We start from the raw sequence: 27759 nt of genomic DNA on the forward strand, positions 1-27759 counted from the left end.
TATAGTAACTAACCTGTTCACGGCTGAGGCTTAGTGAGCCTACCTTTTCTAAATGATCCATGTACCTTCTGCCGGTCGGTCACAAAAGTAGCAGGGATTCATACCAGCTTCTTCTTGTTAAAGAGACTCAGGGTCTTGATGTCCTTGGAGATCAGGCATAGATCCAGTTACTTGTTAAAAAAAAGTAAATAGAAATCATCGCCTAGATTGAGTTGATCTACTGAAGCTAAAAAATCAAGCTCTTTCAAGTTACTTGAGAAGGTCAGAAGGAAAATGTTATGTTTCAGGGCTTTGTAGCTACCATTCTCACAGCTTAGTGCAGTGATGTAGGGAATATTTTCATAGAAATGTTTCTCTTTTAGAGATTTTTTTTCAGATAAAGAAGGCTTGTTTAATTCAGGAAGAGTTATTTCATAGGAAATTAAATCTTTGTAAATCCTCTATCACATTTCCACACTTGCCAGTTCTCTGGCAAATGATGGCTTTCAAATGGTTCAGAAAGGGTTTCTTAAAAGGAAACAATTCCATGTTTTCTACATATTCGTCTTTTTATTTTTGAATTGGAGAGGTGAGAGAAGCTTCCGTTTTCTCCTTGTATTTGTCTGTGGGTGATATTGGTGGCTTTTAAACTCAGAATGGTGACTACTTGTAGTGAGTTTTTAAAAACTTCACCTGATGAGAATGTTTTCTTGGGCATGATGAATGACTCCAAAGGACTTTAAAAACACAGCCAGTGATGTTCGCCAGGCGCTGGAGAGCTGCTGCTGCGTAGAGATCAGTAATTGTTACATCTTGGTTTGGTATGCTTGGTGGTGTCTAATCATGTAGTGTTCTTGGGAACCATGAAAGAATTTTCTTTTCAAGTCTTAGTGCATCGTTTTGCTGACAATGATCAAAGGTTTGAAAACCAGTATTATATATGTAGCTAGGGCATTCATAACTGTCTTAATTCTTAATCTTTTGGCTATTTGGTTGAAATATATCTATGCCTCTTAAATATTGAAAGCATTATATCCTTTAACCTATAGCTGCAGAGTTAAAATGAATTTTATGTGAAATATTTAGTTGTGGACCACATCTTCAGCTTTTTATATGCCACAGTGGTCTTGTTTTTTTCCCTTCCATTGTCTGATAGTGAGGTCATTTTCAGTCCTCTGAGAAATTCTATTCCCAGCCAGATGCGGCTCATATATTAAAAGTAGCACCTGTGGCTAATATCACAGCAGCTTACCATAAATTTACATGGTAACTAGGATTATATCTGTCAAGACTGTTAAAAAACATCTAGATTTAATTTGATTTCCAGTATTGTAGAAGCTATCCAACATTTTGCTTCATAACTATATTTTAAAAGTTAAAAATCACTCCATTGTTAAGTTTTATAGCACTCCTAGTGCCCATTAAGTTGATTTGTTCAATGGAGGTCAGAGTAAAGCAACTTGGCTACATTAAGATCGGAAACCAACCCATTTGTGACAAATTTAGTCCTTTCGTGTGAATCTTCTCAACGTCTCTGCGCTGATTGGATTCAGGTGTAGCTTATGTCAGTAGCATTTAACCTCAAAAGAATGAGCAATGTGATTGGGTTGTTATAAATTATGGAGCGTTTTGCCTTTGCTTATTCAAACGTAGATGTTGACTCTGCTGCCCATGCCTCGCTGCTCCACTGAGTCTGTCTATAAATGAGTAGTTTGGTTTTAAAGACATCTTGGAAAATTGGGGTACGTGCCCTCACCCCTTTCCCTCCTTTATGTGACCCTTCCTAAACTATTTTATTCCCCATTATCCTTTGAGTCATCTCCCACATGTTATGATTTGTGCACCTGCACTTCTGAAATTATTTTGGGGTGTCATTATATCATGTTGTTCACCAACTTTCCAGCATTTATGGATATAATAATGATTCACTGTAAATCAAAATAATTTACAAGTTACAGAGGATCTGCTCCTACAAATAAGAATTGAATGATTAATTTCTTCAGTGTCCTCCCATTTGAACGTGGGTCCTTAAAAAGAAACTGCTAACATATTTCTTTGTATTTGTGAAAACTTAACTCACAGTCCAGAACTGAATTAAAGTTCAGTTTTCTGGATACTTAGTTTTTTCACATATAAACAAATGCCAGTTAAGAACGAAGCAACGTCTTTTTTGTAATCTTTAGTTGTAATTGCCTGAGCAGTCCTCTTCCTCCTGAGAGAGAGTTCTAAGTGTTGACACGCCGGGTAGGGCAGCACACAGGCCCTCAGTATGGGGGCCTTGACCCTGAGTTGGCATGCCATGTTAGGTCGGAGCTCCGTGGGGAGCATTGTGCTTTGCTGGTCATCTTTCTGGAGGGAACTTTGTAAGCTTTGAGCCCAAGCCTCACCAAGGAAGTGGAGCAATAGTCAAGAATAATTACGCTGAAAAGGTTGTGTTGAGTGGGAGAAATGATTAGGAGTGAGGCTAAAATTATACACATTGAGTGCATTACCTGGTGTAATTAATCACTTAACAGTATAAAAAAATACTCTAATGACCAGTTTGGAGCCTTGTAAGGTATTTTTTTGGTGGAGTATGGCATCTCTTTCCTATTTGTATACCTAGGATAAATTCAGCTCCTAGGGTAACCTGGGTGCCCTACTTGGGAATCTGGATTGCCATCATAGTTTCTGCTCAGATGTCGGTGGAAAAGAAGGGTGAAAATATAACGTGGGTGTGCCCAGCACCGTACTCTCACATGGCCTTTCTCCATTGCGTCGTCCTCTCCCTCCTTACCTTACTAGGTCCTCCTGGTTGGCTTTTCTGTCCTCTCCTACCACACCCAAATTCCTGGGGTGGGGTGGGGGAAGGGCAGGGACTATGTCCCAGGGCCCAGAGTCCAGAATGGTGCTTGGTGTAGAGCAGCAGATTGGCATTTGTGAATAGCCTATACCTTCAGGGGCAGACTGTTCAGGAGATGGCGAATCTTCCAGATGCATTAAAGGTTTCAGATCCTGTACGGAAAGCAGAAACATAAGAAATTTTGCTGCCCACAGTTCTTTTTTCTCCTCCATCTTGCATTACAGTTAGAAGCACATGTATGATTTTGTTCTTAAGTGTGTCACTTGATGTTCTGAAGGGCTTAGGCATCATGAGGTGGCTGGTGATGAGGCTACCTTACCATTTAGCCACTTGCACGATCCCTAGATTTAGCCTCCAGAGGGCCCGGGAGCTACATATGTCCATTGGCCACAGACACAACCTTAGAAGGCTGATTTTGAGAATAGAAATAAACCTTATTTTAGAAGACCTGCTTATTTTCAAAGAGAGGTATTACTTCCTCTCAACTCAGAGATGACTTAAATCTTAAAATAATCCTTGAAGTGCACAGTGCCAGCTTTTATCACTCATTAATGCCATGTTACTTTAAGTCGTTTAGATCGGGGGAAATGGCTGATCGGAAGCCAAATGGGCCAACTTTATAGCACTACATATGCACAAAGCACTTTTGCATGCATTGGCTTATAAGGCACTATGTAGTTTGGTTCTTTCACAAGTAACATCTCATGTTGAGACATGAAAACTGGTACTCACTGCATTTTTATTTAGAATTTTGTTTTAAACCGTGCAAAACAGCATTGTATAATTGTTTTTTCAGATGAGAATATATAAAGTATATATTTCTGAGGATGAAAACCTCACTTGGCAAATTTTGGCTGTTTTAATATAGTTGCTATTGGATGAACAAATAGATTTCACATGAAACATTTTTCATTTATTGTATCAAACATTTTTTAAAACACATGCAACTCTTCCTTCACTAAATTATTAAAAGAGAAGTTGCCCTTTAAAATAAGAAACTTTTGTTATAATTAGCCCATGTTGTACATCTAATATTGTAATACTCTGGGTCTGTAATTAAAAATGGGCTCTGCTGGACGGTGTTGGGAAGAGGCACAGAAGAAAGTTACAATACATTGCCTATTTACAAATTAACCATTACCTGCCAAAAGCACATCAGACCCACACAGCGGACATCCGCTAATCCAGTGGTTAGCCGTTCCGGGCTCTAATGCACACTGTTTTACACGTTAACGGTTTTGAAGTTCCAGGCCAGAGCTGACCTTTCACATGTGCTCCGTTCACAGTAGGAATCTCCACTCACTGCTTCCTGTCAGAATGGATTATGGTGACACAGCCCAGGGCTCACTTTGGCTGCAATTAAGTTTTTGATCAGAATTATTTCGTTCACAAACAATCACATTTGTTAAAATGTTACATCTGCCCTGAAAACCACTGGCAGCCTCTCAGTTTATCAGTGTGATGTGACTGTAATTCTTCATTTGTTTTTCATAAAATGGCAAACCATGTTATATGTTATTTTTTTTTCTTTTGCTGGTTTCTGCCTTTCATTTCATTGGGCTTGGGAGGAAACTAGGTCTTGAAATTAGAATGAATCTACTCGTAGACTTTGGGAATTTGAATGGAATTGTCTTTGGTGCAGAACAAAATTATCCAATTGAGCCAAGACTCAAACATTATTTCCGAAAATTGTTAGTGGTGGTTCTGTTTCTCACACGAGGAAACGTTTTAGCTTCGTGAGTGTGGGGGTTCGAGGTTTTGCTTCTTGGTCTGCAGTTCTGTAGTCTCTGTGCCTACTGTGTTGCAGCCTTTCAGTATTTATCATAATGCACATCTCAGAATCCATCACTATTGCCTCTGACCTTGGGTACCAGAGGCGAAACTCGCTCTTGCTCTGTTAGCCTCACCTCTCATGGTGCTTTGGCTAGTTTTTAAAAGTGATTTTCTCACTGAGAAATGGCAGCAGAGATACCCTGAAATAGTTTTTTTGTTGAGTAACCGTTTTGCCTCTGTAACATGGTGTGGATATTAGTGGCACTTTAAGTTTTACAGCTGATTTTCAGTGTTGAGTGTTGTCACCCTTTTGAGAAGTACCCCCCTTTGGACCAGAGACGGTGATGTGGTGGTTTTGTGTGTTGGGTGGGGCAGTTTGGGAGTGCAGGGCTGGAGTTTGGATTGGAGTTTGTACCTCTGACTTAATGAAATGAACCTCTGACTTAATTTTTGTGTGAGAAGCAGATGGGAATCTGGTGCTGAGGTAGTGCTGGGCAGTGGGAGGTGATAGAGTTAGCAGGGTGTGAATTTAGGAATGCTTGAATGCTGTCTGAAATTCAAGCATTAGGTTTAGAAATTTTAATTACCTTTTTTTAAGTGTTTTTTTTTTTTTTTTTAAGAGAGAGGAAGAGAGAGCGCGCAAGAGGGGGAGAGAGGCAGAGAGAGGGAGAGAGAGAATCTTAAGCAGACTCCATGCTCAGTGTGGGGCCCTACACGGGGCTTGATCCCACAATCAAGCTCATGACCTGAGCTGAAATCAAGAATAGAACACTCAACTGACTGAGCCACCCAGGTGCCCCTAAAATTTTTAATTACTTTTAATATATATATTTAGAATGCTATTAAAGGAATTTATTACCAGGTTTTAAATTATTGTGTTAAAACCCAAACCATTTCCCATTTGTTTTGATGTAATGAAACTTAACTTTTTACTAACTCATAAAATTACAAGTGGCAAAAGAAATGTGTTGCATCAAAAAAAATCTCTGTTTACCTTTAATTTTTTAAGCTTTTCAATGAAGTAGAACCTACCTAAACTTGTAAAGGCCAAAGTCTTTACTTAAATGAAATGTAAATACTAGCTATAGTAATTTAACCTTCATTTTCTCTGTTGTCAGTTGTGAGCAGATTTTTCTTAAGTTACATCCCATTACCATGGTGTTTTTCGTCTTTAAAAAATACTGTATTTGAAATATACCTGCCCATATTTACTGTTTAAAGGAAGTATTTTTAAAGAAAGTACTGAATAGTATTGAATTTCGTGAAAAAACACCAACCTAGAAACTTCTCTTTTAGCTGTCATTGGTCAGTTCTGCCCTGCTTTCTTAGAAAGTATATACAGATGGTGGCCAGACAGGATTTCTAACTTTATTACAAGCTTATGTTAATATAGTCATTGATTTTCTTTAAAAAAATTAAAAAAAAATTTTTTTTAATGTTTATTTATTTTTGAGACAGAGAGAGACAGAGCATGAACAGGAGAGGGTCAGAGAGAGGGAGACACAGAATCTGAAACTGGCTCCAGGCTCTGAGCTGTCAGCACAGAGCCCGACACGGGGCTCGAACCCACGGACCGCGAGATCATGACCTGAGCCGAAGTCGGCCGCTTAACCGACTGAGCCACCCAGGCGCCCCTAAAAAAAATTTTTTTTTAATGTTTATTTATTTTTGAGAGAGAGAGAGAGAGACAGACGGACAGACAGCGTGTTAGCTGGGGAGGGGTAGAGAGAGAGGGAGACACAGAATCTGAAGCAGGCTCCAGGCTGTGAGCTGTCAGCACAGAGCCGGATGCAGGGCTCGAACCCACGAACTCTGAGATCGTGACCTGAACCGAAGTTGGACGCTTAACTGACTGAGCCATCCAGGTGCCCCTAGTCATTGATTTTCTTATACTCATTTTTTTTTTTTCCCTGAGATTCTGGAATTTCTAGAACTTTATATCTATGACCAGGTATGCCCATGTAATGTGTGTGGGTCATCTGCTGAGTCATAGGAACCTTCCTCATCTTTGAAGGGGGTTTTCATTGAAATCTGAGGCAGTCAGGAGAAAGAGTAATGCAGAGTGCCTTACCTCAATCAGTGCCAAAAAGCAGAGACTACTGAAATCCTGTACAGCATCTACAACGTGTAGACACGATCTCTAAGCCCCAAACCTTCAGTATATGTAAGGAAGACAATGGATGAAATACATAAGAAGGTTTTAAAGTGCTCTTCTGGGAGAGGCCGAGACAGATAATTGTGACTTGGGGTCTGCTCTCACAATATATAAAACTGAAAGATAAATTGGATGCTTAACTACCTTAAAGTTTTACTAGATCTTTTAGAAACACTTCTGAGGTCCCAAATAGGTCATTTATGCCAGACAAAGAACTCCAGATTCTTTCCTAACTACCATGAAAAGATAAACCCTCACTTCCTAAATAGTATGACTGCTGGCTTAGAGAGACCCCAAGTCCATGCTGTGAGAAGAATCTTTTTTTTTAATCATCAAGGAACACAGCACCCATCGCTGTATTCTGATCATTACATCACCCAGTGGGAGGAACGCTACCATCATTGGTCTACCCCCTTCCTGCCATGGTTGGGAAGTCAAGACTGGGAGGGAGGAGTAAGTACCCCAGGTGGGAGTGCTAGGCCTCAACTCCAAGAACATGTTCCCCTTCTCAGTGTCCGGACTTTCTGTATCTCAGGACTATTCAGGCACTTTTCCATAGCATTCTGCACGGGGTCAGAAGGATTTAAAGTCAAAGCATAACATCTCTTTTGTAAAGAAAATTAATTCAAACTAAAAATTACAATGCATGCTTTTTCTGAGCCTCAGGGATTTGGCCCAGGTAACTGCTGCGGTCCCTGCCAGCTCCAGCCCTCTTGGTCTCATGAAACATGGCTCCCTGGATCGTACCACCCCCGAATTTTTTTCTGACCCCATGCCCACTCTCCATATTCACAGCTCAGCATATTTTTTGTTTTATTATAACCCCGGATTTATAACTGCTCATAATTCTCATGGTTTCAATGAAGAAGACATTTCAGAACAGCAGGGTGGGCATGGCCCCCAGGTTTGTACTTGGTGCTTGAAGAAGATGAGGCACACTATGAGGGTAATGAAGATTTTTACCTCATTGATAGCCTACCAGTATCATAATTTTGAAGGCCTAAGATGCAGATCATTTGAGATCTGTACTCATTTCTCTAAGCACAGAAGACAGAAGTACATACAGCAGTTTTGGATCCTGATTCCTTGGCCTTTTCACAGCCCCTCAGTGAATGGTCTTCTGGACAAAGAGGGGAGCTGAGTGTGAAGGTTGGGTGACATGCCCCAGTCACATATGTGCCTGGAAGAAATATTTGAGGATAAGAACTTGGGTCCCAGAGAAGACTCCTACTCTGGGGATCTTTCCACAGGGCACACTGCCTGCGTGTTGGAGGATTTGATGACATTGTCCCTGTCATTTCAAGTCTGGTGGGTGGAGTGTTTGTTCTTACAGGTTCAGTTGTCATGGTTTTGGCACAAGACATTAAGCTAATTGGTTGCTTTAATGGGTCCTCAGTTAAAGAGGAGTTTATCATCTGATGTTTTCACTGAGTATTGAAAAAAAGGAGTTAAACAAAACCTTATTTATTCCATAGTCCCCCAATTATACAGTTGCTCTTCTAGTTCTGCCCCTGCAACTCCACAATGTGTATTGGTAGAGAGTTCAAAGAATCTTCAACGCTCAGAAGGCCTGGCTTGAAAAGACATGTGTGGTATACATGTCTTTCCCAAACATGCTTGAACCATTTACATGAAATAGTTTCTCAAAGAGAAGATCCCCCATTCTGTCTGAGATTGTGTGGGTTCCAAAAAGAAGTAAAGAAGACCGTGGAGCTAACTGGAAAATGGGTAGGATGTTTTAATGTTTTAAGAAAGTTCAGGGTACACAATAAATGAACATTATCACATCAGATGTGGGGGAAAGGCACAGGAAAAAAAATTATAATCGTTTTTCCTTTTTCTTTTTTAAAAATGTATTAAAAATTTTTTTCTAATGTGTATTTACTTTTGAGAGAAAGAGAGAGAGAGAGAGAGAGACAGAGGCATGAGTGGGGGAGGGGCAGAGAGAGGGATACACAGAATCCGAAGCAGGCTTCGGGCTCTGAGCTGTCAGCACAGAGCCTGACATGGGGCTCGAACCCACAGACCATGAGATCGTGATCTGAGCTGAAGTCACTTAACCAACTGAGCCACCCAGGTGCCTCTAAAAGATTTTATTTATTTTAAGTGACCTCTATACCCACTGTGGGGGCTTGAACTCACAACCCTGAGATCAAGAGTCACATGCTCTTCCTACTGAGCCAGCCAGGTGCCCCCATTTTTTCTTTTCCTAAATTTTCTGTTACGCTTAATTTTTCTCTTGTAGTTAAACTTTTAAAATAAAAAAGTACAGGGCGCCTGGGTGGCTCAGTCGGTTAAGCGTCCGACTTCAGCTCAGGTCATGATCTCACGGTCCATGAGTTTGAGCCCCGCGTCGGGCTCTGGGCTGATGGCTCAGAGCCTGGAGCCTGCTTCCGATTCTGTGTCTCCCTCTCTCTCTGCCCCTCCCCCGTTCATGCTCTGTCTCTCTCTGTCTCAAAAATAAATAAACGTTAAAAAAAAATTAAAAAAAATAAAATAAAAAAGTACAGGAAACTTATTTTTGTATAATTAGCTTTTAGGTAAAGGAAAGAAATGGAAAAAGTATAACCTGACATCAGGGATTTGTCCTAAACACACACTTGGATCCTTTGGAGTCTCAGTTCTCTCTCCTCTGTAAAGTAGGAATGATGAACCTGCTACATGGTGATGTACTATTATTTGTAGCTGATACTCTTTAAGAAGATTTTTTTAAATGTTTATTTTTGAGAGGGAGAGACAGTGTGGGAGAAGGGACAGAGAGAGAGGGGAAGACACAGAATCTGAAACAGGCTCTAGGCTCTGAGCTGTCAGCCCAGAGCCTGGTGCAGGGCTTGAACTCATGAACCATGAGATCATGACCTGAGCCAAAGTCAGATGCTTAACCGACTGAGCCACTCAGGCGCCCCTAGCTGATACTCTTTTTTATTGAACATTATGTGTGAAGGTGCTGTGCTTTGTAATTGGTGCACATCACCTCCTTGTGTCCAAATGGAGTCTTTACCTAGCCAGTTCATGTAGCTTGTTTGGGGTTTGGGTACAGAGCCCAGGTTTTGGATTCCTCAACTAATACTCTTTCAATCCATTGCACTGCTTCTCATGTAGTAGGTTGTTTTTCGGTGTTCTATTCCTCTGAAAATCAAGTAAAAATTTAAATAAATTAACCAAGTTTATCCATTCCCCTATTGATGGACATTTAGGTTCTTGGCACTGTTTATTATTACTGTCAGTTTTTTAACAAGCATCTTTGTGTATCCTTGTGTACATATGTGAGAGTTTCCTTAGGTTATAGATCTAAAAATTTAATTGTTTGGGGGCACCTGGGTGGCTCAGTTGGTTAAGCGTCTGACTCTTGATTTCAGCTCAGGTCATGATCTCATGGTTCCTGAGGTTGAGCCCCTCGCCAGGCTCTGTGCTGATGGTGTTGAGACTGCTTGGGATTCTCTCTCTGTCTCTCTGCCCCTCCCTTGCTCTGTCTCTCTCTCAAAATCAATAAAACTTAAAAAAATATAATTGCTGGGGCAACTCTCTGGTATGCAGATTCACTTCCTAACCTGATATACAGATTAATAAATGAAGGTTCAGGGTTGTGAGAAGTCAGGGCTTGGGGACAGTCACATTGTAGCTCATTGCCAAGACTCTTTTTCATCAGAGAACCCTATCCATGCACGAGCCTAGAGTAACCTATAGTGAGCGGAGTCCTCATGATTTTCAGACTGATGCGAGCTGATTTTGAAGTGGTTGTGGAAGTGTGGGAAGGTGTACGTACAGTGTAGACATAATGAAAACGGGAATTAGCAAGTGGGCTGTCAGTCCAAGGTATGAGTACTTGAGGGCAAAAAGACCCATTTTTTACCAGAACTCACTCTCGATAGCACTAACTTGTAATGTCGCCAGTAATGTTGCAGGCTTATAACATGTCACCTTAAAAATTTACAACTATGCATAGCGTTAAATTCAAACCCAAGTTAATGAATGTCTGTTGTCTGAAAAAGGATACTTTGTGTTTAATTTCACAGATTGCATTTTCATTTAATTTCACAAGTCAAAAGGCTCCAGGTTGTGACAGAAATGTACCTATTTGCTGTCTCCGTTCCTGTACAGATGCCCGTGAAAACTGGTGCTGGTCAAGTTGGCTCAGGTTCTGCGCATGCTGGGACTGGCGGAACTGAGTTCAGATGTTGCGTGTCCACTTCAGCGGTGCTGGGGTTGGGATGTGCATGCCTCTTCTCTGCTCTACCGTCTCATCCAGCTGTATTTTAATCATCTCATTGCTTTCACTGGAGGAATCCTCTTGTCCACTGGTCTTTATAGGCAGAGAGAGTTATATATATATTTGTCTGGGTAAGCAAATCGATAAGCTTTCAATAAAGCGTATCAGACCATTTCTTTGGCAGGACTGACAAGAACAGCTTGTGAAGCAGAGCTGTTTCCAATGGAGCATGAAAAGCTTTGAAATTTCTCAGTAATAGCAGAAAGCAATATTTGAAACCATCCCTAAACAGTTGTTTGTTTTCCTCTTCCCTAACCAAGTTTATAAAAATTTGGTCAGACAGGCGTTTTGTTTTGTTTTGTTTTAAAATATTTTCAGTGTCTTGTTATCTGCTGAATGCACATGTGTTCCTGCACTTTTTCTTTCACGATTGAAACTTTAAACCCTTCCCTTAAGTCCCTCTAAAAACCTTCCTTTGCCCAGTACGGTTTGCATATGTGAGAAGGGTTGAAGGGATCTGGACCCTGGAGAAACCTCACGATTTGAAATCTGCCTGAGTAGTTGTTCACCAGGAATGGCCATGGTTAGTGCCATAGGGGCTCTTTGTCTTTCTCTCCTACCAAGATTCCTCACCCCAAAAAGACATTGGTTAATTGGGGTGTTTCAGTTTAGTTAATCACATCATGAGTGCCTGTGAACATAGCAAGAAGCATGATTGAAGCGTTTATAAAAATTTGGCTCATAGTAAGTCCCATAATTTGTTTGAAAGAATTACCTCTTCGGTGACATTAAAAAAAAAAAAAAACACAAAGATTGTGGTTTATAACACCACACCTGGTCCAGATTGTACTGGATGAATCCATATTTGCTTCACTGTAAATGATTTTGAGGGTGGAATTCTTGGATTGCTTTCTGTCTTGTAAGCCCTTGACATTGTACTGGTACCTGTGTGCGCACAAACCTCCTGACATGGGAAAGGCCGGCTCAGCCTCCCACTGAAATGGAGGTTGGCTGCATTTATTCTGCATGTTCCTAGAATGAGGAAATGATATGACAATAAACAGAAATGCCCTTGCTGAAGAGAGAAGGGAAGCTGGTGTTTATCTGGTCAGGTGGTTTAGATTAGCCATGATGCGGCTCTGTATTATGTTACTTTAAATCATTGTGTCCCAACAGGACATAAATTATGAAGATTGTTACAGTATGTTTCATCCTATGTAAGATCAACAAATTGGAATAATTTTTTTATAGGAAAATCACAGTGCTTTTGGCAAGGCTATTGAAGCCTTTAATTTGACTTGAGTATTTCTAAAATATTATTGCCTAATATATAAAGTATGATTTGCATAAGGTATGAAATAATAAACTTTTGAAAACAAAAGGGAAGGATTTCTCTGTAGCAGCTGCATCAAATGGCAGAGCACTCCCATTCCATCCATATCTATATGTTTTCTTTGTCCCAGCGTCTTAGAGCCAGTTGTGTGCTCTTCCTCTAGTGGGATTGCAAATGAGCTGTGCAGGTCTTGGTGCAGACTTGGAGCTTCGCTGTGTGCTGCCTGCCCATCAGCCCTCGTGTGCACAGAGAAGGCAGCCGCTCTGTGGTGGAACAGAATGGGAGCCTGCTCTGAAGAGGGAAAACAGACTTTCCCATGCAGGACATGCAGGAAAACAAACCATTTTTTTCCTTTCTTTCAGGATATTAGGAATTACTAAAAAAAAAACCAAAAAACAAAGCAAAACCCCAAACCCCCCAAGTCCAACTTGATCAACAGCTGAAGCCAAGGTAATTTATATAGGAGTATTGCAAAAAGAATTGACCTAAGTAAGCGCTTATTCTTTTGTTTCTTCTGTTCATTACTGTTTCCTGCATTGTGAGCCTTATTTGTGAATTTTTAACACAGAGACTTAAATTTTTTTCATTTGTATTCAGAATACAACTGAATTTATTTGGCCACACGGAGCAAATTTTCTAGATTAAAAAAAAAAGAACAGCTCAAAATTCCTTTGTGTGATATTGAAGCGGATTGGAACCTTTTCAGTGCACCACAGTAGCATGTGTTCTGTGCAAAGCGCTCTGCATGTTTTTATGAGACCTCCTCACACAGTGAAGTTAAATAGTAGAGCCTCCGATTCACAGGGACTAGGAGAGGTGAAGGAGGTTTAGGATTCGCTCAAGGCCAGAGAATGAGACAAAGCTGGGATTAGAATTTTGCAGGATGAAATGACACCATCCACCAGACCTTCTGAGTCTTTTGATACCAAAAACAGGGTAAGTGCTAAGTCTGTTTTACTCTCTGTGTGTCTCAAGCCCTGAGAATATTCTTAATTCATTAGTAATCCTATTTAAAACACAGAAACAAGAAAGTCCCTAGTTTCAATCTGTTCACCATAGGAAGATCACTCCTTAAACCTCATCATAACAGGTTGAGGATGAATTCTGAATATATTCGTGGTTTGCTTTAGCTCAGTGTCTGAAGACTCTGACAGGTTCAGGGACCTTTCCAAGTTCACAACCTATGTGTGCACTTTGAAACAAATAAATACAGATGCCTTAAGAGATGGTCTCTTTCCTCACCAGGCTTCTTCTGGATTGACACTGTTTTCTGCGAAGTGGGTCTGGCAGGCTATTTGCTTGCAGTGATCCCTTGCAGCTGTCTATCACTGGAAGTCCTCTGCTATATTATCAGGATCCCTGATTAGGCTTGAATATTTGTATTTGAGTGATGTATTTTTCTTACAGGAAACATTAGCAAATGTTGCCAAAACTGTACTTAAAAACTCTTAAAAGAAGAATTGATTGCATTTAGAACAAAGCAAAGGGAAGCCTAAGTATGAACTTGATGTTGTGACAGACCTTTTTATACCATCAGATATTTTGTGATGTCCAGTGAGATGAGACCCTGTTTTACAAAATGTGTACTGTTTGTAGAAGATGTATTTTCTGTACAATTAAGCTAAATGAGGTGTTGCTTTGTTTCTTTAAAATAATTTTTGAGGCCTCCCTGACCCCTTGTCATGCCGTTTGGGGAGTAGGTGTTCTTTCTGCTCTAAGCCCCTGTTCTCTTCCTTCAACCCTTTTGGTTATTGTTGAAGGATCTCGACTTTGAGTTTAATTTTATATACTCCAGTTGTAGTGGGAGCTTTTTGCCTTCTCTCTCTCTTTTGAAAATTATCTGACAATTTCATGTCAGATATACACTAGAATTACATAGTTGCACCTCTTAAAACGAGCCATTTGATTATAAAGAAGAAAAGGTAAGGAGTAGGCTGCCATTTTGCCTATTATTTGATTTTTAAAAATGTATTTGGCCAGATCTTCTCTATATCTTAGTGGCTTGGATGTATAAAGTTAAAGCCTAGGGACATTTTTCTATATAGATTTGAATTTTTGTAAGTTTTATAATGATGACAATGCTAAGGGGCCTCAATTCTAATTCTTTAAGAATCTAATTCATAAATTCTAATTTGCTAAAACAAAACAAAACACTTGGGTAGTCTTTGTAATACCTCTTACCTCATGAGACTCCTGAAAGTGAACAAATAGGGATTATCAGCTGATTAGGAACGACAGCCTCCAAGGGTGCTTTTCCAAAGCAACTGGCTGGCAGTAATGAACAGCCACAGTGAACAGTGAGGCATCAGAAGTTATTTGACATTGGGAAACTCCGGGTAAATGGCTTCTCTCATGGATTCCCCTTAGGGTGATTTTGAAACCCTGGTTTCCCTCTGCTTTAGGGGGAAAAGATGAACAGGAAATGGTCAAACGTGCTGATTCCAAGAGAGCAAAACTGAAGGATTGTGAGAAATTTTAGAAGCAGCTAATCAGGTGGAGCTGTTGGTATGCCGCATAGTAGCTGATTAGTAGCTGATGATGATGTGGGGAGATGTTATTTATTTATTTACTTATTTAACTTTATTTATTTATTTATATTTATTTATTTATTTATTTATGAGCATGACAAGATGGGTTTATTGAAGTTACTATGGATATCCCATGGGAAGGTGTAATTTAAACTTATGTGCAGAGAACTTTAGAAATAAGTAATGTCTTTTCACGGAAGAGATATTCTCAGCTTGTAATCATCTTGTCCAGAAAGCTTTTTAGGCACACATCAGATATGTGGTATCTATCTAGTTAGAGGACTTTCCCTAAAAGTGGAACAGAAATAATGAGCTCTTAGGTAAAATTGTGGGTGAAGGTGTTTATGTTGGTTAAACTCTGCTGCCTGGAGAAGAATAGATACTCTTCCGTAGACCTCTGTCAAAGAGTTGTTTTCCTACCCTGGGAATTTAGTCGTAATTTACTAATGTAATTATAAATCCTAGTTCTGCAAAAGAAAATTATTTTGCAGCTTGCTTCATTTAACAGTATATGTTGAAGGTAGTACCATGTAATTAGCTAAAAGCTGTCTTATTTTTCTGAATGGCTGTTTACGATATTAGGGTAATTGCCAAAAATGGTGACTTAAGAACTTTTCTTTTTTTTATTAAGGCTCTGCACTGTTATGGTTCTGTGAGCACAGGTTTTGAAGGTAATGTGTAGGAAGTGAGCCTGCTATCTCTCAGGTAGTATACTTATTACCACCAGCTGAAAGGGCACTAACTTAGCCTACAGCGTTGTAGAGCAGGCTGCTCTTTCAGTAGCTTGTGGGCATTGTCTCAAGTGTCTGGGGAAGCCACTTTTAAGTTCAGAGTGGGATATTCTTGGCTTGAGTTATTGGAGATGTTGCATTCTGTGGTGGATCAAGTAGAGGCAGGTAGATTAGCAGCCTGGGACTGGTGAGGGTTGTATCTATCCCCAGACACATATACGGACTGCCTAGGGGGTGGTCCTCAGGTAAGATCTTTAGTCTGGCTCTTCAGGGAGACATGGGTCACGTGCTTGGCTAAGATGCTTACTGACAGAGTGCCGGTTCCACTGGAAATCTTTCTATGAAGAAGATCTACCCACTGGAAGATTTCCACTGGAAATCTACCCACTCAGAGAAAGTTTTCCATATGTTTCTGATTTTTCTCATCCTTGCAAGGGTGAATTTCTTTGGTCTTCCAGTGGTTCTTATACTAGGTTCAGAAAGGAATTCTTCCTGTCCGGGCCCTAGACACTATAATGTTAAAGTGTTGCTGATGATAATAATCACTAGCATTAACTGAGTGCCGGATAGAATGCCCAGTAAACTGCAAAGTATGTTAAAGAAATTACATTTTTACGTAAGAAGAAACTGAGGCTCATTTCAAATGTTAAGTGCTTTCTCAGAGATCAGATAGCTAGTAAATAGCAGCACTAGGATTTCAGTCTAGGTCTCTGACCCTAACGTTTTTGCATTTGACCAGTTGTGCAGTGTGCTCAAAATAAGAGTGACACTTGGGAGGAAAAAAAGCATGGATCAACTACCCCTTTGGTTGTGTCTGTTCCTCACAATTCTCATGTCGCTAGTCAAGGGTATTCTTCTGTTGCCTGCAGTGGCTAGAACAGTTAACAGTCTTTTTCATGAGAAAGTCACGGTGAGTCACATAATGTTCTGGGGCAAAGGACGCCTTTCCTTGGTGCACCGAGCAATGTTTATGTGATGGATCAGTCACCAATACTAAGGGAAGGTCCCGTCCTGTGACATGTGCGTGCTTGGCAATGATCTTGCTATGCATTTTGCTTAATAATTTTCATTATTTTTAATTAAAGTTGAAGAAGTGCAGACTCTAGCTGAAATTAAGGTAGGTTGTATTGCCGGAATCTGGTAATTACTTTAATTGATCACAAGATAGTTTCCTTGATCACCAATTAGACTAAATTGCCGATCATGTTTCAAGACGTGAAGAAATGCCCAAACTGATTTATGTAATAGTGTTTTCATTTCTCATCAGACGTAAATATCATTTCCTTCCATAGCAATTGTGTTTTATAAAAGAAGAGTTCTAGGCCTACAAACGTAAAGGTGATTCATAAACAATAGAGTTCTAATTCATTGAATGGGTAAAGGAAGTATTTAGAGGCTTAATGGAGATTGTACTGGGGAAATTACTTTGGAGTCGCTGGTGCTCATTTTCTTAGTGGGAGATGTGTTCTTTTTTAGTGCGTAATTAAAATAGTCTATAATCAAAATATAAAAGGCAGCAGATTTAAAGAACATATATCAAAGAGAATTGCTCTGAGTAATGAAAGATTTGTATTGTAAGTGTGTGCTAGAAGTTAAGTCTTAGAACTTAATAAATGATACATGTTATTTGGACTGAAGCTGCTTTTTAAATTCAGGGTGCTTTTAAACATTTCACAGATTGATACAGGATTTTTGTTTTGGTTTTGTGCATCTGATAGTCTTTCATATTTTCATGGAATAAAATGAAACAAAAGGAACTTTAAGAAAAATTAAAGTTCCCAAAGAATACTTGATTTGGGGTTCACGGAAAAATCTTTTAATTGCTGATGGTTTGGAGATTTCCAAATGACAAACTTCATTGGTCTAATTTACGGTGATTGTAATGCTTACATTCCTTAACATGGCAGAGTGACTTAAAAAGTCATACTTCATCATGCATTCATTGACTTGTTCATAAAATGTTTGTAATTTGCAATAGAGGAAAGACTGAAACTATTATCAGCCATTATATGTTATTTGTTGGCCATATGTTTGTTTGAAATGTCCGTGGCTCAACAGAACATGGCTCATAGACAAACTATGCTGTAAATTGGCACTAAAAACCCACCTAAACAGGTAGGCCTATGTTAAGAAGTTAACATGAGCCAAAATATTTTAATATGAACCATGTTGCATACACTGTAGTATCTCAGCTCCCTTTAGAGTGAGATCTTCATTTGCATGGCATCTTTGTTTTTTTTTTTCCAAACTAACTTTTAAAAATAGAACAGGTATATGTGTGGTACAAATTCAGAAGGCAACCAAGGGTCTAGTAACTCTTTTCCTGTCCCTGATTCTCAACCATCCAGTTTCTCTTCACCTGCTGTCATTCGCTGTTACCAGTTTCTCATGTGTGGTTGCAGAGATATTAATGCATGTAGTTTCTTCTCTTTTTGTACAATTCAGACTATTGTTATGCATTTGTTTTTCATTTAGTAATATGTCTTGGAGGTTTTTCCATGTCAGAAGATAGTTACTTGATTCTTTTCAGTGGCTGCATAGTACTCCAGTGTGTAAATGTACCCTCATCTATTTAATCAGTTTTTTACTGATGGACCTTTGGCTTTTTCAAATCTATGACTCTTACAAGCTGTGCAGCAGTGACCATTCTTATAATTTATGTATAAGTGTGTCTACAGGACTAATTTCTAGATGTGTAGTTGTCTAGCTGAAAGGCATGGGTGTTTTTAATTTTGATGAATGTTGTCAAATTTTCTTCCAGAGTGATGATATCAGTTTATGTTCACCAGAGACATGAGTGCCTTTTCTCCCCTGTCTTCATCAACAGAATATTATCAGACTTTTTGATCTTTACCAAACTGATAGATTTAACTTAGTTTCCCACCCCCACCAACTTTCCTGAGATACACTTGACTTAAAACTTAGTATTCAGTTTGTACTTCTTTTATCATGTATGACTTTGAGCAGTTTTCATGTTTAAGAACCATTTGATTTCTTTTGTTATCTGTTATGTCCTTGGCTCATTTAAAAAAATTGGGTGGTTGATCTTTTTCATATTAATTTGTAGGAATTATTCATGTTGAGGAAGTATGTACTGCAAGTACAGCTTACTGTTTGTCTTTTAATTTTGTTTGTTGGCTTTTATTGCCATACAGAAAAAAAATTTAATGTAGTAATATTTACCTGTTTTTTAGTAGTGGTGTAAAGTTTTCTGCCTATAGAATTCATACATTTCTTGTTAAGTTTATTCCTAGATAATTTTTGGTGCCATTTTAGATGGGATCTTTTCTTCCAATATAGTTTCTAATTAGTTGTTGTTAGTATAAAAAGGCATATTTGGTTTTTTTTGGCTTGGCTTTACTTGGGAATCGTCTTGACTTTGATGGGAATATTCTACTATTTCCCTTTTAAGAATAATATTACCTTTTGGACTGAGACTGTGTTCCTTTATTTAAAGAGGGGTCCAATTTGGGTTCTTACTAATTGTTGTTATGATGAACAAACAGTGATGATTACCCATGTAGCCAATTTTGGTATGTACATTTTGATGCTGTGGTTACATGTTCCTGTATTACCCTCCAAATATAGAGCAATTTTTGTACTCATTACTTGCTATAAAGAGAACACAATTGATAACAACAAAAAGAGAGGCCATATAGTCTTATTTCATTAAGAGTTTTAATACATAAGAAATACTGAATTTATCAAATATCTTTTCAGAATTTGTAGAAGTCATGATTTTTCTCTTGGTTAATATGGTGAAATATATCATTATATTTCTTATATTGAGCATTCCTTAGAATAAATCCCATTTGTTCATGGTGTTTTGCTAGGTTTTGTTTATTAAGATTTTACTTAATGTGAGATCAATCTATAGTTTTATTATTATATGCTATCTTTGTGGGAATTTGGAGACAGTGTTATGGTAGTTTATAAAAATAATTTGGATATGTTCCACTTTTTCTGTGCTCTGGAACAGTTTAGTTAGTATTAGGGTTAACTCTGCTTTCAAGGTTTTGTAGAATTTTTCTTTGAAATGCCTGGGAACTGTTACTTTTTGGTGTCACTCTCATTTGTATGTTTTTGTCTTCTGGGATCAGTTTTGATAATTTTTATGAAGGAACTATTTTACCTATGTTTCGAAATTTCTTTGTATAAATATTTGTATCTGTTTAAAATTACTTTTCTGTATGTTTTGAAAAAAATTTTAAATGTTTATTTATTTTGAAAGTGAGCAGGGGTGGGGTAGGGACAGAGAGAGAGAGAGACACAGAAGATCCAAAGCAGGCTCTGCGCTGATAGCAGTGAGGTTGATGTGGGGCTTGAACTCACAAACCATGAGATCATGACCTGAGCTGAAGTTGGATGCTTAACTGACTGAGCCACCCAGGTACCCCGAAGTATCTTATTTTCTGTTACATAATTTTTACAGCTTTTGGATTTATTAGTTCTGCCATTTTTCTTTCATGTTCATTTACATCTGCTGTTCTCTTTATAGTCATTCTTGTTCTCCTGCCTTCATTAATTTTTATTTATTTGTTTATGAATTTAATTTATTTGTTTTTACTCTTTCATTTTCTTAAGCATGTAAAGATGTTTATTCTGATCATTGCTTTACACATATCCTGTATGTAGTGCCTACATTATTAATTTCTATTCAGTTTCAGTTGTGATTTCTTCTTTTAATCAAGAATTTAAAAGGAGGACTTAAAAAAATTTCCAGGTAGTACTTTTTGCTACTTTTTTTTTAAATTTAATCAGAGGATGTCGTCAGCACTGTTTCTACTTTTTGGAATTTATTGAGATTTTCTTTGTGGGCCAATATATGTTCAATTTCTGTGAGCGTTCAGTAAATATTTTATTTTATTTTAAAATTTTTTTAAATGTGTATTTATTTTTGAGAGAGAGACAGAATGCGAGTGGGTTGGGGCAGAGAGAGAGGGAGGCACAGAATCCAAAGCAGGCTCCAGGCCCTGAGCTGTCAGCACAGAGCCTGACACGGGGCTTGAACTCTTGAGCCTTTGAGCTGTGAGATCATGACCTGAGCTGAAGTTGACCACTTAACTGACTGAGCCACCCAGGCACCCCTCTACCTCATTGATTTTGTTGCTATGTTATTTGTAGTATAGCTATTCATAATTATTCAGTCCTCATTGAAGATACACTTTATACATTAAAAATTTTTTTTTTTACGTTTGCCTGTGTCTTTATTTCCAGCATTTGAGGTTTGCTTTGTGATTCATGTAGTTTTCTCTTCTTCTTCTTCATTTTTTTTTTGATAGGGGATAGGGGCAGAGAGAGATTCTTAAGCAGTCTCCATGCCCAACCCAGAGCCCAATGAGGGCTTCTTTCCCACGACTGTGAGATCATGACCTGAACCGAAATCAAGAGTTGGGCACTCATTCAAACCCTTTTTTCTTTTTAAGTTTTATTTATTTTTCTTTTTTAAGTTTTTATTTATTATGCAGTAATCTCTGCACCCAATGTGGAGCTCGAATTCATGACCCTGAGATCAGGAGTTGCATGCTCCACCACCTGAGCCAGCTAGGTGCCCCAATGTTCTCTTCTTTTCCGTTGGATTATGGCTCTTTATGTTTATTGATTGGAAAGATGTTTGGTCTTGTTAACCATGACAGAGCCGATATAATTTTTTCTCCCTTCATTTAAATCATGATGGGTTTGTGTTTTCTTTGACCTAATTGTGAATGCTTTTATTATTATTTTTGTTTTTCTTGTGGACGCTATTACACCTATAATTTTACACAGCATACTTAATCCTCTATTTCTTTAGATTGCATTTATTTTATTTTATTATTTTATTTTTTAAGTTTATTTATTTTGAGAGAGAGAGAACCAGCGGGAGAAGGGCAGAGGGGGGACAGAAGATCTGAACTGGGTTCCACGCTGACAGCAGGGAGTCCAATGCAGGGCTCAAACTCATGAGCTGTGAGATCATGACCTGAGCCAAAGTTGGACGCTCAACTGACTGAGTCACCCAGGCAGCCCTTCAGACAGCATTTCTTTAGATAGTGATATTCCCACTGAGCAATATCAAAATTGAATTTCTACTTTCTTCTACTTTCCCTTCACTATGCAGTTTTGTTTCATTTTATTTTTAGTTTGAGTGCTTTAAATATACTTTGGATCTTTCAACTTTCAGACTTTTTAAACTTTCATTTACCTTTTCCATTTCTTCCCCTTTTCTTCCATCTCTTCTAATAGCTAATAACATTGCATTGCATTTCATGACTACAGTCCCTGCAGTTGTTTTAAATATATTCCTAGAGCTGAGTCAGTTTGTTGCTTACTGTCTGTACCTTTGGTACCGTTTTTCCATCCATCTGTAGTTACTTATATTTCATCCTTTAATAAAAATTTCCATAGAAAGGATGAAGAGGATGCATTACATTTGAACAACAGTTTAGTTGGGTATAAAATTCTTTGCACTTTGGTTTCCTTAAGTCTTTATAGGCATTGCTCCTCTGATTTCTGTGTTAAATGTTGGCACGTGGAAGTTTGAAGTTGGCCAGGTTATTTTTCTTTGTATAAATGAATTGATCCTTTTGACTAGATGCCAAAAGGATTTTTAAGTCATCAAATTCACTAACTTCACTGGGATGTGTAGAAATGGTTGAATTCTTACAATCAATAGATTTAAATCTTTTATTTCTGGGAAAATTTTTGAGTTATATCTCTAATTTCTTTCTGTGTTTGTTGTCTTACTCAAAAAAGTTACCTTTATGTTAGATCTACTTTGTCTTCTGTACTTATTTTTAATTCTTATAAACTCTTATCAATTTCTAGTTCATTTTGTCCATCTTCTCAGACCTATCCTCTAAGCTTCTCACTGGATCGTTAGTGGTGTCTATTCTGCCTTGGGCTCCTGGCAGTTTTCTTTGGTGGAATGGTTTTAGAAAGCCTGTACTTTTAGCTAGCTCAAGGCTTTTAGGTTCCAACTGGCATTCTGGTAACAAATAGCTAGGGCTGTAAAAAGAAATCTTAGAAAGAAGGGACAGATGCTTTTCACCATCTGCCAGTTTTGCTGTTTATTCCTGTTCCTTCTTTATTAATGCCACATAATCAGAATTCCCTTTTGAGGTTTTGCTTTTTTCCTCTCCACTCATTTCACTTCCTTGCAGAAATCCTTTTTACTTTAATTTGAATGAGTATTGTTATGCATGTTTTTAATTTGTGGATTTAAAAATATTTGGGGGATTATTTGGTTCTGTTATATGGAAGAAGGATTATGAAATTGTCTCCTTGCTCCCAGAGCAGAAGCAAGCGTTCTCTCCCTAGGGAAGAATTAGTAGTAGATCCTGTGTAAATGGTTTATTGGGCTTTGTGATATTTAATTAAATGCAAATATTAGGTGACAGTTGAAATATGTAAAGCAGAGGAATACACAGATTTGGAGGATCTTTGGAAGTGCCCTTTATTTTCCACCCCTTTTACGCCCTATGTAGGTATGGTAGGTTTTTCTTTGGTCAGTGCACCTCTTAGTGTATGAGTTTTCTCTTTAAGTCCTATCTGTTATAGAGTAGATTTTGCTACCATGCTGAGAGCATGCTGGTAATTAAAAATTTGAGGAGCGCTTCTGACTATGTTCAAATCATCCCCTTGATCCACTTGGTTCTTTGGAAATAGTAAGGGATGCTAAATGTCACTTTGGACCTTTAGGGTAACATAGTTGAAAGAAATTGTGGCCACAGGGTTTAAGAGCTTGGGTAACTGACTTTACCCACCTAATTTCTTATCATTAAGCTGTTTTCCTCAGTCAGTGTACATCAGGGTATTACTCCATAGTATATTCTCTATTTGTCTAGGATTTATGACATGTGGGAAAAGGAAAATGCCATTCTTCTGGGAGACACCAACTGGAATATTCGATTTACAAGACTGTGATTCTCACTTATCGTTGCATTCTATAGGGTTTATCATATGCAGTTTGGCCAGAGCAGTGCATGGTAGCAGTGTGTGCCATTGCTGATCTCTTACTTGGGGCCAGGAGCTGTGCTGAGTGCTTGTATGTCACCCATCTCATTTTTATTAGGGTGACTACATACTGCTTTTTATTATGATCCCCAGTTTACTGACCAGAGAACCGAGGCTCACGTGACAGGTTGTAGAGTTGGAATTTAAATTCAGCACTTTCTGGTTCAAAAGCCCCTGCCCCATGGGGCGCCTGGGTGGCTCAGTCGGTTAAGCGTCCGACTTCAGCTCAGGTCACGATCTCACGGTCCGTGGGTTCGAGCCCTGCGTCGGGCTCTGGGCTGATGGCTCAGAGCCTGGAGCCTGCTTCCGATTCTGTGTCTCCCTCTCTCTCTGCCCCTCCCCTGTTCATGCTCTGTCTCTCTCTGTCTCAAAAATAAATAAACCTTAAAAAACAAAAAAACAAAAAAACAAAAGCCCCTGCCTCTAATGACTGTATTACTATCTCTCAGGGGGAGTGCTTAACTTTGGAAGCCTTTTAAAGCTAAACAAGAGTACAGCGTTATAGGCAAACAGACTAAAAATTCTCATTATACATCATTTAATGCAGGTTAATTCTGTATTTGAATAAGATTTTTTTCAGTTTATTTATTTATTTTGACAGAGAGTGTGAGCAGGGAAGGGGCAGAGAGAGAGAGAGAGGCAGAGAGAGGGAGAGAGAGAATCCAGAGCAGGCTCCGTGCTGTTAGCACGGAGCCCGACACGGGGCTTGATCTCATAGAACATAAGATTGTGACCTGAGCCGAAATCAAGAGTCCAGTGCTTAACTTACTGAGCCACGCAGGTGCCCTGTATTTGAATAGGTAAAACAGACTTTCACTTTTGACTTGTTCTTCCCCTCACATAACCTAGATAATCAGATTATGAAATGAGAAGAGGTAGGGGAGTGAATATTGTTTTCCACTAATAATTCCATACATGGTTAAGTGGATTTTGCTTGCATGTTCTTCCTTTTCCTGACAGGTAAACCTTCAGGCCTTTAATATCAAAATGGGAGTCTTGATCCTGAATAAAATCATTCTGTGATAGGAATCATAATGAGTGACACAGAATGGATTAAAAAATGGCATCTTCTAGGGGCACTTGTAACCCAATGTTTATAGCAGCACTTTCAACAATAGCCAAATTATGGAAAGAGCCTAAATGTCCATCAACTGATGAATGGATAAAGAAATTGTGGTTTATATACACAATGGAATACTATGTGGCAATGAGAAAGAATGAAATACGGCCTTTTGTAGCAACGTGGATGGAACTGGAGAGTGTTACACTAAGTGAAATAAGCCATACAGAGAAAGACAGATACCATATGTTTTCACTCTTATGTGGATCCTGAGAAACTTAACAGAAGACCATGGGGGAGGGGAAGGAAAAAGAAAAACGGTTAGAGAGGGAGGGAGCCAAAACATAAGAGACTCTTAAAAACTGAGAACAAACTGAGGGTTATTGGGGGGTGCGAAGGAGGGGAAGGTGGGTGATGGAACTGAGGAGGGCACCTGTTGGGATGAGCACTGGGTGTTGTATGGAAACCAATTTGACAATAAATTTCATATTTAAAAAAAATGGCATTTTCTGTATTTATCACTAACTTGGAAGTCCACTCTTCTGTCAGTTGGGTGATCTGAAAAACATGGCTCAGCTAATAATCAGATTGGATTTTCTGGATATGGGTAATAAAATTGAATGTTTGTTTATGTGGCTACAATGGGTACTGCCCTGTGAATTCTATAAATTTGTAGCTAATGTGCCATTACCTTAGAGTCTTACCGAGTATTTCTGCTTTCTGGACACATGAGAGACAGACCCTCGTATTGTTAGCGATTGCCTTCATAAAAATTGGAAAACAAGCAAAAGGAAATAAGTTTATCATCCTCTCAGAACAGGTTTGCCTTCCACTTAGCACAATTAGGTGTGCACTTTCCCTGTTGTATGAAGACAGAGCCCTGCAGGTCTGCACTTAGGCCTGTGGCCAAATCTGCGTCCCTGTGCTCCGAGGAGGTCCACTTTCTGTTCCTTATGGCCGTGCTGGGCAACAGTGAGAAGACCCACAGCAGGCAAGACAGTCTTTCCTGTTTCACTCTAGATGTCAAAAAACAGTCTTTTATCCTTTCCTGTCTTCTCTGGGAAATGGGATGGGGAAGTTTTTCATTTCTGCCAGTGCTTTTGCTTAAGACACACTTGGAAGTTATTTTTCCATAGTCTTGGGGTCGATGCCTTAGTTTGCAACCCAGTCACCAAACAAAAGGAGTGATGATACTGGAAAAGTAACCCATAAGATTGGGATCCAGGTAGTGAGATCCAGGGCACTAGGTTGAAGGGAGATTATTCCCGTGCTATTTTGGAGGGTCTTGTCCTGAGGACAATTAAACAGTCCAGACAGGTCACTGGGTGAGACCAATTTCCTGGTTTGTTTATTTGAGCCTGATTGTTTTTCACTGTTGAGCAGCAGTTCACAGTCCTGCTACACCATTCCCCAGCTCTCTGGAAAGCAGTCCCTTTCATATTTGATTTCTCCAGGCTTCCCTAAGGATCCTAGCTTTGTCTTCATCTGGCTGGATTGCTCTGGTCTCTCTCTGTCTCAGGTCCAGGGTAGAGGGCAGTGCCACTAATCAGTTTCAGCTCCATCTCATGCAGGCATTTGGCTTTATGTCCCGAGTTGCCCTGCAAGCCGAGAAGATGAATCACCACCCGGAATGGTTCAATGTGTATAACAAGGTAACTAAATTGCCTTATTTGGGGATCACCTTAGCTATGGGGTTCAGGAAACTTCATTCTTCCTTGTCATCCTCTGCAGCCAAGTGTCATTGTGCTTTATGAAAGTGTTCTTTCTCATTCTTTTGCTGAGAATCCCTGTGTATTATTGCAAATTAGTAACAAATTTTCATATCTGCTCAAGAGAGCAATGACAAAGCTCTATTTTCATGCTTGTCTTCTATTGAAACTAATAGGAGCGAGTTGGGCCAAGTTGGGCTTCTGGATTACACTTGAAAATCAGCCAGGCAGATAAATTTGTGCAAGAAATCGTAGCAAATAAGAAAGATAGGGCCTCGTTTGTCTTATTGAAATAAATATGCTCAAGAACTGTGCTTTAAATAATAACTGTTTATTAAATTCTGTATTCTAAGTGGGAACTGGCTTTCTAAAGACAAAGAGCAGGTGAAAAAGATTTTATGTAGTTTTTTAGGGGGCACAGTAGGGACAATCATGGTACCCCCTGAAAAATGTCCTTGCCTTTATGGCCATGACATTTGGAATATCTTATCATCTAGATTTCTATGCAGTTCTGTTTTCTCTTTAAAAGTCCTCTTTGAAAAAAGAGAAAATTTCCTGATGTAGTTGGGATTTATTAGAGTAATTCAGAACATGCAGGTACTACGATAAACTTTTCTTTCCTAGTTTCCTCTCTTTGTCCATAATTTTGCTTTTGCTTTTTAATTTATTTTTCAAGAAGTGACAGTCTGTTCCTCCACCCCACCCCCACCCCACTTCCCTAATTTGAAAATGGGCTTTTCTGAACGTGGTTGCTAAGATATTACATTTGATAGCTTGGTTTTTCTCAGTGGCCTGAAAATAGTCATGTAATTAAAGTAATGGGAGTTAAAATGGAACCTTAGTCTCTCTCTCTCTCTCTCTCTCTCTCTTTTTTTTTTTTTTTGAGAGACAAGATTTGAGATGCTGGCAGCTGAATTGCCCTTCATATGAGAGGACCTTTTTATCCCTGGGCGGCTGCTGGGCCCAGCCTGAAGCAGACTCTGTCCCTGGAGTTTACTGGGTTTTGGAAATGCTGTGATGATTTGTAATGTAGTATTTTGTAAATCATTTAACCTCCCTAATTCTCAAATGTGAATGTGAATAATAGATTGATTTCTGAACCACCAAAGATGAGTACCATGAATTGCAAGCTACAGGTTTTAAAAACTACCTTTGTGTCTCTTAGGTGCAGATAACCCTAACCTCGCATGACTATGGTGGACTGACCAAGAGAGATGTGAAACTGGCCAAGTTTATTGAAAAAGCAGCTGCTTCTGTGTGATTTCTTCCAAAATGCATGTCAAACCCTGTACACATCTTAGTTGTCATGTATGTTGAAGGCAGTTTACGTGAACAAATTAAGTTGTAAATTTAAGCTCGCCTTTTGCACAGTCTTGTACAATCAATCAGTGCTTAATTACAAAATGATTTAAACTTGAGCCTGAGGTATTTTTCATTATTTTTAATT

The 27759-nt window shown here is 38.9% G+C and overlaps 1 protein-coding gene and 1 long non-coding RNA gene across 3 annotated transcripts in view; one reads left to right on the forward strand and one right to left on the reverse strand.

Moving 5' to 3' along the window:
* PCBD2 (pterin-4 alpha-carbinolamine dehydratase 2) overlaps positions 1–27759 on the forward strand; it is a 52871-nt gene that overhangs the window by 24454 nt on the left and 658 nt on the right. Inside the window, exons 3-4 of one of the 2 annotated variants that reach the window (XM_042935628.1) lie at positions 26175–26255; positions 27478–27620. In XM_042935628.1, coding sequence (XP_042791562.1) covers positions 26175–26255; positions 27478–27573 — 177 coding nt within the window. In that variant the 3' untranslated portion in view covers positions 27574–27620. Of the gene's footprint in view, positions 1–26174; positions 26256–27477; positions 27731–27759 lie in introns of those variants that run through there. The other variant, XM_042935623.1, reaches the window with a different exon arrangement.
* LOC122217922 lies at positions 25926–27131 on the reverse strand. Its single transcript, XR_006201758.1, has 2 exons — positions 26285–27131; positions 25926–26201 (listed from the first exon to the last, which is right to left on the reverse strand). It is a non-coding gene; the product is annotated as an uncharacterized LOC122217922 (long non-coding RNA).

This window comes from Panthera leo, chromosome A1, assembly GCF_018350215.1.
Source record: "Panthera leo isolate Ple1 chromosome A1, P.leo_Ple1_pat1.1, whole genome shotgun sequence".
NCBI classification, from domain to species: Eukaryota; Metazoa; Chordata; class Mammalia; order Carnivora; family Felidae; genus Panthera; species Panthera leo.